Source organism: Coregonus lavaretus (genome assembly GCF_964263955.1).
Source record: "Coregonus lavaretus genome assembly, chromosome: 14".
In the NCBI taxonomy this organism is placed as follows: Eukaryota; Metazoa; Chordata; class Actinopteri; order Salmoniformes; family Salmonidae; genus Coregonus; species Coregonus lavaretus.
The window spans coordinates 7,064,362-7,077,911 of NC_140001.1; the positions used below are offsets into that span (position 1 = coordinate 7,064,362).

At 45.9% G+C, this 13,550-nt stretch overlaps 1 protein-coding gene across 1 annotated transcript in view; it reads right to left on the minus strand.

Annotated features, from left to right (window-relative positions):
* Positions 1 to 13,550, minus strand: part of stpg2 (sperm-tail PG-rich repeat containing 2) — a gene marked incomplete at both ends in the record, with an annotated part of 57,459 nt that overhangs the window by 28,679 nt on the left and 15,230 nt on the right. Inside the window, 3 exons of the mRNA XM_084177520.1 lie at positions 4,678 to 4,770; positions 4,933 to 5,090; positions 7,092 to 7,251. Of these exons, the coding sequence (XP_084033646.1) occupies positions 4,678 to 4,770; positions 4,933 to 5,090; positions 7,092 to 7,251 (411 nt within the window). The remainder of the gene's footprint in view (positions 1 to 4,677; positions 4,771 to 4,932; positions 5,091 to 7,091; positions 7,252 to 13,550) is intronic.

Consider the following 13,550-nt stretch of genomic DNA (forward strand, 5'->3'; position numbering starts at 1 on the left):
CGGCAGGACCTGGTCAATGACCTGAAGAGAGCTGGGACCACAGTTTCAAAGAAAACCATTAGTAACACACTACGCCGTCATGGATTAAAATCCTGCAGCGCACACAAGGTCCCCCTGCTCAAGCCAGCACATGTCCAGGCCCGTCTGAAGTTTGCCAATGACCATCTGGATGATCCAGAGGAGGAATGGGAGAAGGTCATGTGGTCTGATGAGACAAAAATAGAGCTTTTTGGTCTAAACTCCACTCGCCGTGTTTGGAGGAAGAAGGATGAGTACTACCCCAAGAACACCATCCCAACCGTGAAGCATGGAGGTGGAAACATCATTCTTTGGGGATGCTTTTCTGCAAAGGGGACAGGACGACTGCACCGTATTGAGGGGAGGATGGATTGGGCCATGTATCGCGAGATCTTGGCCAACAAGTAAGAGCATTGAAGATGGGTCGTGGCTGGGTCTTCCAGCATGACAACGACCCGAAACACACAGCCAGGGCAACTAAGGAGTGGCTCCGTAAGAAGCATCTCAAGGTCCTGGAGTGGCCTAGCCAGTCTCCAGACCTGAACCCAATAGAAAATCTTTGGAGGGAGCTGAAAGTCTGTATTGCCCAGCGACAGCCCCAAAACCTGAAGGATCTGGAGAAGGTCTGTATGGAGGAGTGGGCCAAAATCCCTGCTGTAGTGTGTGCAAACCTGGTCAAGACCTACAGGAAACGTATGATCTCTGTAATTGCAAACAAAGGTTTCTGTACCAAATATTAAGTTCTGCTTTTCTGATGTATCAAATACTTATGTCATGCAATAAAATGAAAATCAATTACTTAAAAATCATACAATGTGATTTTCTGGTTTTTAGATTCCGTCTCTCACAGTTGAAGTGTACCTATGATAAAAAATTACAGACTTCTACATGCTTTGTAAGTAGGAAAACCTGCTAAATCGGCAGTGTATCAAATACTTGTTCTCCCCACTGTATATATATATTTGCAAGAAAAAAAAACATATGGGGGATTGGAAGTGAAGTTTACTATGTTACGTCTAGTCTATGAGACCAGGCTGATGAAATGGTAAGCAGAAATTTTGAATTTGGTTATACGTGGAAATACGTGCCTTACTGAATTTTGTGTAATGTCAGTAGTCTAGTCAAGGAAGCATCATGCAAAATATATTGGCACACTCCACTTAACAAGACCGTTGCCAAATAAGGCGCACTGTCACCTGCTTTTATAGTAAGCCTTGAGGTGGTACCACCCAGCACATCTAGAAGGTAGTGTATTTCATACCGAACCCCTCCCTTGAGATGACGTAAAGGAACCTTCTCAAGGTGCCTCTACATCACAATTTCAACGGTAGAGTTGAACCGCTAGGGGGAAAGAGATAGACTTACCATTAGAAATACCAAAATACAGCGCATTCGGAAAGTATTCAGACCCCTTCACTTTTTCCACATTTTGTTACGTTACAGCTTTATTCAAAAATGGATAAAATTAAAATATTTTCCCCATCAATCTACACCCAATACCCTACAATGACAAAGAGAAAACCGTTTTTAGAAATTGTTTACATAAGTATTCAGACCCTTTGCTATGAGACTCGAAATTGAGCTCCGGTGCATCCTGTTTCCATTGATCATCCTTGAGATGTTTCTACAACTTGATTGGAGTCCACCTGTGGTAAATTCAATTGATTGGACATGATTTAGAAAGGCACATACCTGTCTATATAAGGTCCCACAGTTGACAGTGCATGTCAGAGCAGAAACCAAGCCATGAGGTCGAAGGAATTGTCCGTAGAGCTCAGAGACAGGATTGTGTTGAGACACAGATCTGGGGAAGGGTACCAAAACATTTCTGCAGCGTTAAAGGTCCCCAAGAACACAGTGGCCTCCATCATTCTTAAATGGAAGAAGTTTGGAACCACCAAGACTCTTCCTAGAGCTGGCCGCACGGCCAAACTGAGCAATCGGGGGAGAAGGGTCTTGGTCAGGGAGGTGACCAAGACCGCGATGGTCACTCTGACAGAGCTCCAGAGTTCCTCTGTGGAGATGGGAGAACCTTCCAGAAAGACAACCATCTCTGCAGCACTCCACCAATCAGGCCTTTATGGTAGAGTGGCCAGACGGAAGCCACTCCTCAGTAAAAAGCACATGACAGCCCGCTTGGAGTTTGTCAAAAGGCACCTAAAGGACTCTCAGACCATGAGAAACAAGATTATCTGGTCTGATGAAACCAAGATTGAACTCTTTGGCGTGAATGCCAAGCGTCACATCTGGAGGAAACCTGGCACCATCCCTACAGTGAAGCATGGTGGTGGCAGCATCATGCTGTGGGGATGTTTTTCAGCGGCAGGGACTGGGAGACTAGTCAGGATCGAGGGAAAGATGAACGGAGCAAAGTACAGAGAGATCCTTGATGAAAACCTGCTCCAGAGCGCTCAGGACCTCAGACTGGGACAAAGGTTCACCTTCCAACAGGACAACGACCCTAAGCACACAGCCAAGACAACGCAGGAGTGGCTTCGGGACAAGTGTCTGAATGTCCTTGAGTGGCCCAGCCAGAGCCCGGACTTGAACCCTATCGAACATCTCTGGAGAGACCTGAAAATAGCTGTGCAGCGACGCTCCTCACCCAACCTGACAGAGCTTGAGAGTATCTGCAGAGAAGAATGGGAGAAACTTCGCAAATACAGTTCTGCCAAGCTTGTAGCGTCATACCCAAGAAGACTCAAGGCTGTAATCGCTGCCAAAGGTGCTTCAACAAAGTACTGAGTAAAGGGTCTGAATATTTCAGTAAATGTGATATTTCCGTATTTAATTTTTAATACATTTGCAAAAAAATCTAAAAAATCATTTTTGCCTTGTCATTACGGGGTATTGTGTGTAGATTGATGAGGGAAACATTTTTTAAATCCATTTTCGAATAACACTGTAATGTAACAAAATGTGGAAAAAGTGAAGGGGTCTGAATAGTTTCCGAACGCACGGTATATAACATTTGCAAACGAACTGTCAAAATGAAGACCAGGATTGACGTGTTTCACTAAAACTATAACTAATACATCCGTTTTTTTCATGAAAGTTACTCTTTAAACACTCACTTACAACCAGACATTGATTGATAGATAAATTGATTGATTGACTGATTGGAGACAGCTTGTGTCAATTTAATGAACATTTCCTAATATTTTCTACCTGCAGCAAACCTAGTGGATAAGGCTGGCAATACCAGTCAAAGAAAACCCCCACATAATACCTTTGAGCGCGTCTATCCATCTGCATCTGTAGTTAAAAGTATTTTTAATGCACATTTGTATAAGACACTGAGGATGTACACCTTGTTAGTTTGGTATGGTTCACTGAGGAGGTACACCTTGTTAGTTTGGTATGGTTCACTGAGGAGGTACACCTTGTTAGTTTGGTATGGTTCACTGAGGAGGTACACCTTGTTAGTTTGGTATGGTTCACTGAGGAGGTACACCTTGTTAGTTTGGTATGGTTCACTGAGGAGGTACACCTTGTTAGTTTGGTATTGTTCACCGAGGAGCTACACCTTTCACCATCACAATCAGCGAAGCTCAAAGTGCCCCTGACTGACATGCATACCTTCATATTATTCACCCAAACAGCTTAAGACCTGGGTTCAAATACTATTTGAAATAATTTCAAATACTTTATATGTGCTTGTTTGAGCTCGCATGGCTTAATTGACCAATAGAATAGTCACAAAACGGAAACCCCGCCCGTGTAGCACTCCAGGGAGGCGAGATAAAATGCTCAAAGTATTTGAAAAGGTTTCAAATAGTATTGGACCCAGTTCTGTACAGCTTAAAATATGCATACTTCTGACTCTTGTCTAGGCCTAGAAACCCACCAAACCACACAATAAGCATTCCTATCAAACTACAAATTCCCCAAAACTTTCTGCCTCTGTCAGTGCACTTCGGGACCATTAGTGAGACTTGGCTCAATATGACGCCCTGCCTCACCCCTCACCTCCCCTGTAAGGCTGCTATGTTAATGGAGGAATCCCAAATGGCACCCTTGTCTCTGGTCAAATGTAGTGCACAACACAGGGAATAGGGTGCCATTTGGGAGGCAACATACGGCTGTTAAAGGTGATTAATAAGAGAAGCAACTTGCTGGGAGAGAAATTAATTACACCTCTCGTTTTATGATGGTCCGGAATTTATCAATATGGGGGTAATGGGGGGCGGCGTTGTGCATGGAATAAATTGTCAGTGTTGACAGAGGGAGCATCGTGCTCTGGCTGAGCCTCAGGACACCCTGGGACACATGCTGCCAGCTGAGAGGCACTATTTATAGAGGCCAACTTAAACCCAGGCTTATTACTCCCACTGAACTGCTGCACACACACACACACACACACACACACACACACACACACACACATATACACACACACATACACACACACACACACTATCACTAACAGCAGCGCAGAGCTTCAGTGGATGTGTGTGTGTGTATATACAGGTTTCCACAGGTGAGACTTCCTTAGCAGACTAGAGAATGCCGTTCTGAGGGAAGGTGGAGTATCTATTGTGAAAGAAGCATTCTGACTGTACGTTGTTGATACTCTCCTTAGTTCGCATGCTGAGTTGATGCATGTTCTAAACAGCTGTATCACAGCATGCGTGATCAGGCAAAGCCCCGTAGTCTTACTTTAGCCACCAGGGATATGCCCAGTCGTTCTGTGGCTGACTTGAACGCTGCTGTGTGCTGCTTCTTATACAGCTCCTCCGTCTTCTTTTCCACCTACACACACACACACACACACACACACACACACACACACACACACACACACATGCACGCACACACACACACAGGAGATGAGAGTGTTTGCTGAGCTCTGTAATAATGCCATGGTTCTAGCTCACTCTGGGTCTTTCTAGCAGTGCTGAGAGCAAGCCCTACCTTGTACTGGCCAGGCCCAGGGACCTCTTCATTGTTGTGGAACACGAGACTGCGTTGGGCCGTCGAGCCAAAGCCTCCCTTTCTGGTGGACTCTAGGTAAGCTTTTTTTATACTGTCCTGGGCCAGGCCATATTCAAACATATTATAGGCACCAGGACCTGATGTGGGAGCAGAGCAGAGCATTAACACAGGTGGGGGTGGGGACTGTGTTTATGTGTGTGTAAGAGGGGCAGTAAATTGATAAATGTGGGGGAATGACTGTTCGATACCCTGCGCCTACCTTGATACATTAAATCTCTCCCTGTACACACACTAACACTAAAATACATAAAAGCTCTACTTCACATGTATTGACGTTTCAGTCATCACTGAAACTACCTTTATCCACCTATCTATGCCGGGCATTTATGCACTTGGCAAACGGCAGTATTTCTAGATGATGTACAGTCATCATGTACCAGCCGTAAAACATCCGGCCGGCTGTTAAGTACATAAACACACACTGGGTCAGCGATGTGAGTAACGGGGTGTGTTTGAGAGGTGTGTGTTGTGGATGTATACACTGCCGTTCAAAAGTTTGGGGTCACTTAGAAATGTCCTTGTTTTCGAAAGAAAAGCAATTTTTTTGGTCCATTAAAATAACATCAAATTAATCAGAAATACAGTGTAGACATTGTTAATGTTGTAAATGGCTATTGTAGCTGGAAACGGCTGATTTTTAATGGAATATCTACATAGGCGTACAGAGGCCCATTTTAAGCAACCATCATTTTAAAAGGCTAATTGACCATTAGAGAACCCTTTTGCAATTATGTTAGCACAGCTGAAAACTGTTGTGCTGATTAAAGAAGCAATAAAACTGGCCTTCTTGAGACTAGTTGAGTATCTAGAGCATCAGCAATTGGGGGTTTGATTACAGGATCAAAATGGCCAGAAACAAAGAACTTTCTTCTGAAACTCGTCAGTCTTTTCTTGTTCTGAGAAATGAAGGCTATTCCATGCGAGAAATTGCCAAGAAACTGAAGATCTCGTACAACGCTGTGTACTACTCCCTTCACAGAACAGCGCAAACTGGCTCTAACCAGAATAGAAAGAGGAGTGGGAGGCCCCGGTGCACAACTGAGCAAGAGGACAAATACATTAGTGTCTAATTTGAGAAACAGATGCCTCACAGGTCCTCAACTGGCAGCTTCATTAAATAGTACCCGCAAAACACCAGTCTCAACGTCAACAGTGAAGAGAAGACTCCGGGATGCTGACCTAGGCAGAGTTGCAAAGAAAAAGTCCAGTGTCTGTGTTCTTTTGCCCATCTTAATCTTTTATTTTTATTGACCAGTCTGAGATATGGCTTTTTCTTTGCAACTCTGCCTAGGTCAGCATCCCGGAGTCGCCTCTTCACTGTTGACGTTGAGACTGGTGTTTTGCGGGTACTATTTAATGAAGCTGCCAGTTGAGGATCTGTGAGGCGTCTGTTTCTCAAACTAGACACTCTAATGTATTTGTCCTCTTGCTCAGTTGTGCACTGGGGCCTCCCACTTCTCTTTCTATTCTGGTTAGAGCCAGTTTGCGCTGTTCTGTGAAGGGAGTAGCACACAGCGTTGTACGAGATCTTCAGTTTCTTGGCAATTTCTCGCGTGGAATACCCTTCATTTCTCAGAACAAGAAGAGACTGATTAGTTTCAGAAGAAAGTTATTTGTTTCTGGCCATTTTGAGCCTGTAATCGAACCCACAATTGCTGATGCTCCAGACACTCAACTAGTCTCAAGAAGGCCAGTTTTATTGCTTCTTTAATCAGCACAACAGTTTTCAGCTGTGCTAACATAATTGCAAAAGGGTTTTCTAATGATCAATTAGCCTTTTTAAAATGATCAACTTGGATTAGCAAACACAACGTGCCATTGGAACACAGGACTGATGCTTGCTGATAATGGGCCTCTGTATGCCTATGTAGATATTCCATAAAAAATCAGCCGTTTCCAGCTATAATAACAATTTACAACATTAACTATGACTACACTGTATTTCTGATCAATTTGATGTTATTTTAATGGACAAAAAAAATGTTTTTCTGTCGAAAACAAGGACATTTCTAAGTGACCCCAAACTTTTGAACGGTAGTGTATATTATACACAAACACACACACAAACACACACACACCTGGAGTGGACTGTTTCCGGCTGTCAGGAAGGAACCGAACAGCAGTCAGGCCAAAGGGGTTTCTCAGCAGCCCGGTGGTCTTCTTGAGGATCTCCAGAGCGCAGCGCGGGTCATTGTACATGCCTACAGGAGGAGCCAGTTCCTTCACAGGACTGAACCGCTGAGAGGGAGGGACAGACAGACAGACAGACAGACAGAGAGACAGACAGACAGACAGACAGACAGACAGACAGACAGACAGACAGACAGACAGACAGACAGACAGACAGACAGACAGACAGACAGACAGACAGACAGACAGACAGACAGACAGACAGACAGACAGACAGACAGACAGACAGACAGACAGACAGACAGACAGACAGGGGACACCAAACAGTCATGTCATCCACTCACAATACTGCTAGCCTGGGTATCAGTATGTTTGTGCTATCATGTTTGGCATGAAAAGGAGTGGCATAATGGCACAAACATCCTGGTACCCAGGCTACAATGCCATCTGCATCATCTACTATCTACCGTAACTACACACCTGACAAGTCCACAGATCAGAATAGACAGACAAGGAAAAAAGACCAAGGGTCATGGTGAGTAAGTAACATTCTTATAGACATGAAGGTCCACTTGTTTAACAGACTTCATATCTCTCTCGCTCCTCAGCCTTGGAGGATGATTTGGCGTTGAAAAGTGCAGGTGTGTTGACTCTGAGAAGCCCGGTCTCCCCACTAACACAAGGACACTCCCCTGTCCTCTAGCGAACACTTCTACATGGCTAGGTTAGATCAGCATGGTTAGATCAGCATGGTTAGATCAGCATGGCTAGGTTAGCTCAGCATGGCTAGGTTAGATCAGCATGGTTAGATCAGCATGGCTAGGTTAGATCAGCATGGTTAGATCAGCATGGCTAGGTTAGATCAGCATGGTTAGATCAGCATGGTTAGATCAGCATGGTTAGATCAGCATGGTTAGATCAGCATGGCTAGGTTAGATCAGCATGGTTAGGTTAGATCAGCATGGCTAGGTTAGATCAGCATGGTTAGATCAGCATGGCTAGGTTAGATCAGCATGGCTAGGTTAGATCAGCATGGTTAGATCAGCATGGCTAGGTTAGATCAGCATGGTTAGATCAGCATGGTTAGATCAGCATGGCTAGGTTAGATCAGCATGGTTAGATCAGCATGGCTAGGTTAGATCAGCATGGTTAGATCAGCATGGTTAGGTTAGATCAGCATGGTTAGGTTAGATCAGCATGGCTAGGTTAGATCAGCATGGTTAGATCAGCATGGCTAGGTTAGATCAGCATGGCTAGGTTAGATCAGCATGGTTAGATCAGCATAGCTAGGTTAGATCAGCATGGCTAGGTTAGCTCAGCATGGCTAGGTTAGATCACCATGGCTAGGTTAGATCAGCATGGTTAGATCAGCATGGCTAGGTTAGATCAGCATGGCTAGGTTAGATCAGCATGGTTAGATCAGCATAGCTAGGTTAGATCAGCATGGCTAGGTTAGCTCAGCATGGCTAGGTTAGATCACCATGGCTAGGTTAGATCAGCATGGTTAGATCAGCATGGTTAGGTTAGATCAGCATGGCTAGGTTAGATCAGCATGGCTAGGTTAGATCAGCATGGTTAGATCAGCATAGCTAGGTTAGATCAGCATGGCTAGGTTAGCTCAGCATGGCTAGGTTAGATCACCATGGCTAGGTTAGATCAGCATGGCTAGGTTAGATCAGCATGGCTAGGTTAGATCAGCATAGCTAGGTTAGATCAGCATGGCTTGGTTAGATCAGCATGGCTAGGTTAGATCAGCATGGCTAGGTTAGATCAGCTGTAGGAGAGACCTACCTTTCCTTCCACACCAAACACTGCGGTCGGTTTGTACATTCCCATTTATGCAAGGTGGCAAACGAAAAGAGGGGATCGATTATAAAGAGAGCATGTGTACATAAAACGATAATAATATTTTATTGTCACATACACCAGATAGGTGTAGTGAAATGTGTTGTTTTACAGAGTAAGCCAGGGTAGTAATGCTTATTATGAGCTCTTACAGAGGGAGGGAGGGAGGGAGGGAGGGAGGGAGGGAGGGAGGGAGGAGGGAGGGAGTTCAGTCAGGATGCAAGCAAGGCTGAATATGCCAGATTGTATAAAGTGCTACATTAACTCATGTGGGGAAATTGAGGCTGTCTACAGCACACAGGCTCCTGAGGTGAGAGGAGGAGAGGAGAGGGAGGGAGGAGAGGAGAGGAGAGGAGGAGAGAGAGGAGAGGAGAGGAAGGAGAGAGGAGAGGAGAGGAGAGGAGAGGAGAGGAGAGGGAGAGGAGAGGAGAGGAGAGGAGAGGAGAGAGAGGAGGAGAGAAGGAGAGAGAGAGGAGAGAGAGAGAGAGAAGAGAAGAGAAGAGAAGAGAAGAGAAGAGAAGAGAGAAAGAGAAGAGAAGAGAAGAGAAGAGAAGAGAAGAGAAGAGAAGAGAAGAAGAAAGAAGAAGAGAAGAGAAGAGAAGAGAGAAAGAGAAGAGAAGAGAAGAGAAGAGAAGAGAAGAGAAGAGAGAAGAGAAGGAGAAAGAGAAGGAGAAGAGAAAGAGAAAGAGAGAGAGAAGAGGAGAGAGAGAGGGAGAGAGAAGGAGAGAGGAGAGGAGGGGAGAGGAGAGGAGAGGAGAGGAGAGGGTGGGCTCCAGCTGCTCCTCTCATCCCCCCTCCTTCTTCTGGAGGAGAGTGTCAGATGGCGTGGACTGAGGCTGAGGCTGAGCGTCCTAGCTGAGAGACCTAGAGAGACGACTTCACAGGGCAGAGCGGCATGCTGACGCATTGTGGGGCAATAGAAACCAGCTCCTCTCCTCTCCTCTCCTCTCCTCTGCTCTCCTCTGCTCTCCTCTCCTCTCCTCTGCTCTGCTCTGCTCTGCTTTGTTCTCCTAACGCCCACTAACTCCTGCTAACTAACTCCCTGATAACTTCCGCTAACTCCCAGCTAACTAACTTGCACTAACTCCAGCTAACTCCCATTAATTCCCACTAACTAACTTGCACTCACTCCCACTTATTCCTACTAACTCACTTGCACTAACTTTCGTTAACTCACACTAACTCGCACTAACTCCCCCTTACACCCGCTCTGTAGAGGCCAGAAAGAAAACCGTCTGTCAGCTCCAACCTGTCTGTCACTCATCAGAAACTATAGAAGTGTTTTATATGCAGGTGGAGCTGATTTGTACCCCAGTGGAATGTGTATTGGAGAAATGTGTGTGTGTGTGTGTGTGTGTGTGTGTGTGTGTGTGTGTGTGTGTGTGTGTGTGTGTGTGTGTGTGTGTGTGTGTGTGTGTGTGTGTGGAGGCTGAGAGAGTGTTAATTAAGACATATGTCAGGAGTTTCTTTGAGTCTAGCTCTCCACATGAGTTCTGCTGAAATACAGTGAGTTGCTGTAGCAATCTGAGCTCTTCCCAATCCAACAAGGAATTCATCTGATGTCTAAGTTCAAAATGGCACCCTATTCCCTATATAGTACTACTTTACTACACTACCAGAGCCTGGTCAAAATAAGTATATACACTACCGGTCAAATGTTTTAGAACACCTACTCATTCAAGGGTTTTTCTTTATTTTTACTATTTTCTACATTTTAGAATAATAGTGAAGACATCAAAACTATGAAATAACACATATGGAATCATGTAGTAACCAAAACAGTGTTAAACAAATCAAAATATATTTTATATTTTAGATTCTTCAAATAGCCACCCTTTGCCTTGATGACAGCTTTGCACACTCTTGGCATTCTCTCAACCAGCTTCACCTGGAATGCTTTTCCAACAGTCTTGAAGGAGTTCCCACATATGCTGAGCACTTGTTGGCTGCTTTTCTTCACTCTGCTGTCCGACTCACCCCAAACCATCTCAATTGGGTTGAGGTCGGGGGATTGTGGATGCCAGGTCATCTGATGCAGCACTCCATCACTCTCCTTCTTGGTAAAATAGCCCTTACACAGCCTGGAGGTGTGTTGGGTCATTGTCCTGTTGAAAAACAAATGATAGTCCCACTAAGCCCAAACCAGATGGGATGGCGTATCGCTGCAGAATGCTGCGGTAGCCATGCTGGTTAAGTGTGCCTTGAATTCTAAATAAATCACAGACAGTGTCACCAGCAAAGCACCCCCACACCCTAACACCTCCTCCTCTATGCTTTTACGGTGGGAAATACACATGCGGAGATCATCTGTTTACCCACACCGCGTCTCACAAAGCCACAGCGGTTGGAACCAAAAATCTCCAATTTGGACTCCAGACCAAAGGACAAATTACCACCGGTCTAATGTCCATTTCTCGTGTTTTTTGGCCCAAGCAAGTCTCTTGTTATTATTGGTGTCCTTTAGTAGTGGTTTCTTTGCAGCAAATCGACCATGAAGGCCTGATTCACACAGTCTCCTCTGAACAGTTGATGTTGAGATGTGTCTGTTACTTGAACTCTATGAAGCATTTATTTGGGCTGCAATTTCTGAGGTTGGTAACTCTAATAAACGTATCCTCTGCAGCAGAGGTAACTTTGGGTCTTCCATTCCTGTGGCGGTCGTCATGAGAGACAGTTTCATCATAGCGCTTGATGGTTTTTGCGACTGAACTTTAAGAAACTTTCAAAGTTCTTGAAATGTGGATTTCTTGTTGTCTATTGCTAGCAAAGCATCCAGGACTTTCTGTAAATAGCCTAAAAGAAAAGCTTTGACTATAATTTCTCTGATCATTCAGCAAGTTCCCCCTATCAGCATCCAGCCCAACATAATTGTGAATAGGCTTAGAAGTTCTTCCAAAGAGATAGCCCGCTGAAATAAAATGGTGATTAAATGCATTAATAATGGATTTTTTTCCCATAATGAGGCCAGTGTCTGAATTTGTTGTGGCAGAGAGGAGGAAGTAGAACCCTTCAGGGATTTGACAGTTATCCAGAATTTTGGTTGGTTCCCATTACAATCCGAAAGAGCGGTTACATAATAATCAGATTTAGCCTTTCTGATTTGTCTTACACAATGAGTCCTCAGTTGCTTTACCTACCACGGTAAAGGAGGTGCAGCGATTTTTGGGTTTTGCCAACTACTACCGGAGATTTATCCGGGGCTTTGGCCAGGTAGCAGCTCCCATAACCTCTTTGCTAAAGGGCGGATCGGTGCGCCTGCAGTGGTCAGCTGAGGCGAACAGGGCTTTTGGTCAGCTGAAGGCGCTGTTCACCACGGCTCCCGTGCTGGCTCATCCGGATCCTTCCTTGCAATTCATAGTCGAGGTGGACGCGCCGAGGCGGGGATAGGAGCTGTACTGTCTCAGCGCTCGGGTACGCCTCCCAAACTCCGCACCTGTGCTTTCTTCTCGAAGAAGCTCAGCCCGGCGGAGAAAAACTATGACGTGGGGGATCGGGAGCTGTTAGCTGTTGTGAAAGCTCTTAAGGTGTGGAGACATTGGCTTGAGGGGGCTAAACACCCTTTTCTCATTTTGACTGACCACCGCAATCTGGAGTACATTCGGGCAGCGAGGAGACTGAATCCTCGTCAGGCAAGGTGGGCCATGTTTTTCACGCGTTTTGTGTTCACCCTATCATATAGACCAGGTTCCCAGAATGGTAAGGCAGACGCTCTGTCCCGGCTATATGACTCAGAGGATCGGACCAGGGAGCCTACTCCCATACTTCCGGCTTCTTGTCTGGTGGCACCGGTGTTATGGGAGGTTGACGCGGACACCGAGCGGGCATTACGCACGGAGCCCACTCCCCCCCAGTGTCCAGTGGGTCGTGCGTATGTTCCGTCCGAGGTTCGCGATCGTTTGATTTATTGGGCTTACACGTCACTCTCTTCTGGCCATCCTGGCATTGGTCGGACAGTGCGCTGTCTTAGTGGGAAGTACTGGTGGCCTACCTTAGCTCAGGACGTGAGGGTTTATGTTTCTTCCTGTTCGGTGTGTGCCCAGTGCAAGGCACCTATACACCTGCCCAGTGGTAAATTACAACCTCTCCCCGTTCCACAGCGGCCGTGGTCACACCTATCGGTGGACTTTGTTACGGATCTTCCTCCGTCACAGGGTAACACCACGATCCTGGTCGTTGTGGATCGGTTTTCTAAGTTCTGTCGTCTCATTCCTTTGCCCGGTCTCCCTACTGCCCTACAGACCGCAGAGGCCCTGTTTACACACGTCTTCCGGCACTACGGGGTGCCTGAGGATATAGTGTCTGATCGGGGTCCCCAGTTCACGTCGAGGGTCTGGAAGGCGTTTATGGACCATCTGGGGGTCTCGGTCAGCCTGACCTCAGGTTTTCACCCCGAGAGTAATGGGCAGGTGGAGAGAGTAAACCAGGATGTGGGTAGGTTTCTGAGGTCGTATTGCCAGGACCGGCAGGGGGATTGGTCAGTTTACATCCCCTGGGCAGAGATGGCACAAAATTCCCTCCGCCACTCCTCCACTGACCTGTCTCCTTTTCAGTGTGTACTAGGT